The 2160-nt window shown below is 53.8% G+C and overlaps 1 protein-coding gene across 1 annotated transcript in view; it reads left to right on the top strand.

Moving 5' to 3' along the window:
• Positions 1 to 2160, top strand: part of NOL12 (nucleolar protein 12) — a 5539-nt gene that overhangs the window by 1587 nt on the left and 1792 nt on the right. The window contains exons 2-4 of the mRNA XM_017508946.2: positions 159 to 264; positions 561 to 609; positions 1102 to 1244. Coding sequence (XP_017364435.1) covers positions 159 to 264; positions 561 to 609; positions 1102 to 1244 — 298 coding nt within the window. The remainder of the gene's footprint in view (positions 1 to 158; positions 265 to 560; positions 610 to 1101; positions 1245 to 2160) is intronic.

Consider the following 2160-nt stretch of genomic DNA (forward strand, 5'->3'; position numbering starts at 1 on the left):
GCTAATACTTGTAAGTTTTTGGAATGGGGCCTAGCACAAGGCAAGTGTGGCATTAGCCATTTTTCTCCTAGAGCGAGATACATTTTCTCCTAGTGGAGATAACATTTTCTCTTGTATTTCCTGCAACTCTCCTGTTTCTGCCGGCTTCCTTCCTGTAGGGAGTACCTGACAGGCTTCCACAAGCGGAAGGTCGAGCGGAAGAAGGCAGCCATTGAGGAGATTAAGCAGCGGCTGAAAGAGGAGCAGAGGAAGCTGCGGGAGGAGGTGCACAGGGGGAAGGTGGGAGGGAGGTCTTTGATTCTTAGGGTACTTGCAGCCTTGGATTTTCCTAACAGAAGCAGGTGTAAGCATGGGCCGCCATGTGTGTGGGCAGGACCCGGGAATAGTTTATTCAGGTGGAGACTCCGTGGGCCCGGGTCTGGGAGTAATGGAAGATGGAGTCTCCTCCTGATCTCGAAGTATGAATCATGGTCTCAGTCACCCTGGGGGTGATGAATACCCCAGCCTGAGGTTGGGCTAAGAGGCCATACTCACTGTGTTACCTGCCTGCATGGTTTCAGCGCCACCAGGAATACTTGAAGATGCTGGCAGAGAGAGAAGAGGCGCTGGGTAAGTCGCATGCTTGGTCTGACCTGGAGAACAGCTGATGGGCCTGGTTTATATATTCCCTTGGTGGGTGGAAGGGAAAGAAGCTGACCTCCTTGGCCCTAGGGATTTTGGGGGGTTCTCTGGGGCCAAGGGTGGTCCTAGCACCTCTCAGTACAAGTGGAACAGAGACCAGGAGAGTTAGACGTAAATCCCACGGTTAACCAAGCCTGAGCAGAGAGCCCAGTTTCTGAAGACTGAAAGGACTAGGGCTGGAGAGAGGGACAGCAGCAGCTGTCACAGAGGGTCTGTCAGAAATGGGGACCAGCCAGAGCAGGAAGGAAATGAGATCATTCTCAACATTCATCTGCAGGCCAGGCTCTAGTGCCAGGGACCTTGTGGATGCTCTCCACGTCCACAGAGTAGAGGGGGGCATTGCACTCCAGGGCGGAAGGGAGGCTGGAGGCTGGTCACTGGTTCCCCTGGCTGAGGCCAGGGCTGTGTCCATCCCCACAGAGGAGGCAGATGAGCTAGACCGGCTGGTGACAGCAAAGACGGAGTCGGTGCAGTACGACCACCCCAACCACACAGTCACCGTGACCACCATCAGTGACCTGGACCTCTCCGGGGCTCAGCTGCTCGGGCTGACCCCACCTGAGGTGGGTCGCAATCTCAGCCCTGGGAAGAAGGGGCGTGGGGGCGGACTGGCTTGTCAGGGGGTTGCTCAGTGTTGGTGCATGTTATGGGTATCCCAGGGCTGGTGCCCTTTCCCTTTGAACCCGGGAGTCCCTGCTTCTGGGGCACTGCAGAGACCAGCCCCGCCGCTGAGCGGCTGAGGGGCCTGAGCAGGTTCCTTCACGTTGCTTGCTTCCTTTCTCCGTTAGTGAACTGGGCTTGCGGGGGGGTGGCGCCTGCCTTGTGGGGTTGCTGTTGGGATAAAAGTGGTTAATCCGTGGGAGTGACTTGGCACAGTGCCCAGCCCTGTTGTAAATGCTTCACAAAAAGTAGCTGTTTGTTGCGATCGTTCTCTTTGTGCGATTGGCAGCCCTGGCACCTCTGTGTGCACTAAGTGGGTTTTCAACCTGTGGGTTGTGAATCATGAGTAGATTGCAACCAGCATAAAAAATAAGAATATCATAATTGAAAATACCAGAAGCATCATGGTAAGTATTGTTTCCGAAGATGGCTATTTCCATTGGAGTTGTATCTGTGTTTGCCTAAGAATTTATGGACATGTGTGACATGTACACAGTTACGATGTAAAACACATTTCCTCCAGGGAGTTTCTGTGTCCTTAAGTCCTGGAGCCACTCCCCTGTCACATCTATACTGATCTCAGGGCCAGGCACACTGCCTCATGCCTATTACCCCAGCACTTTAGGAGGCCAAGGTGGGTGGATCAGCTGGAGGTCAGGAGTTCCAGACCAGCCTGGCTAACATGGTGAAACCCTGTCTCCACTAAAAGTACAAAAATTAGCTGGGTGCAGTGGCAGGTGCCTGTAATCCCAACTACATTCTAGCCTGGGTGACAGAGCAAGACTCTGTCTCCAAAAAAAAAAAAAAGGCCGGGCGCGG

This window comes from Cebus imitator, unplaced genomic scaffold (assembly GCF_001604975.1).
Source record: "Cebus imitator isolate Cc_AM_T3 unplaced genomic scaffold, Cebus_imitator-1.0 Scaffold404, whole genome shotgun sequence".
Lineage (NCBI taxonomy): Eukaryota > Metazoa > Chordata > Mammalia > Primates > Cebidae > Cebus > Cebus imitator.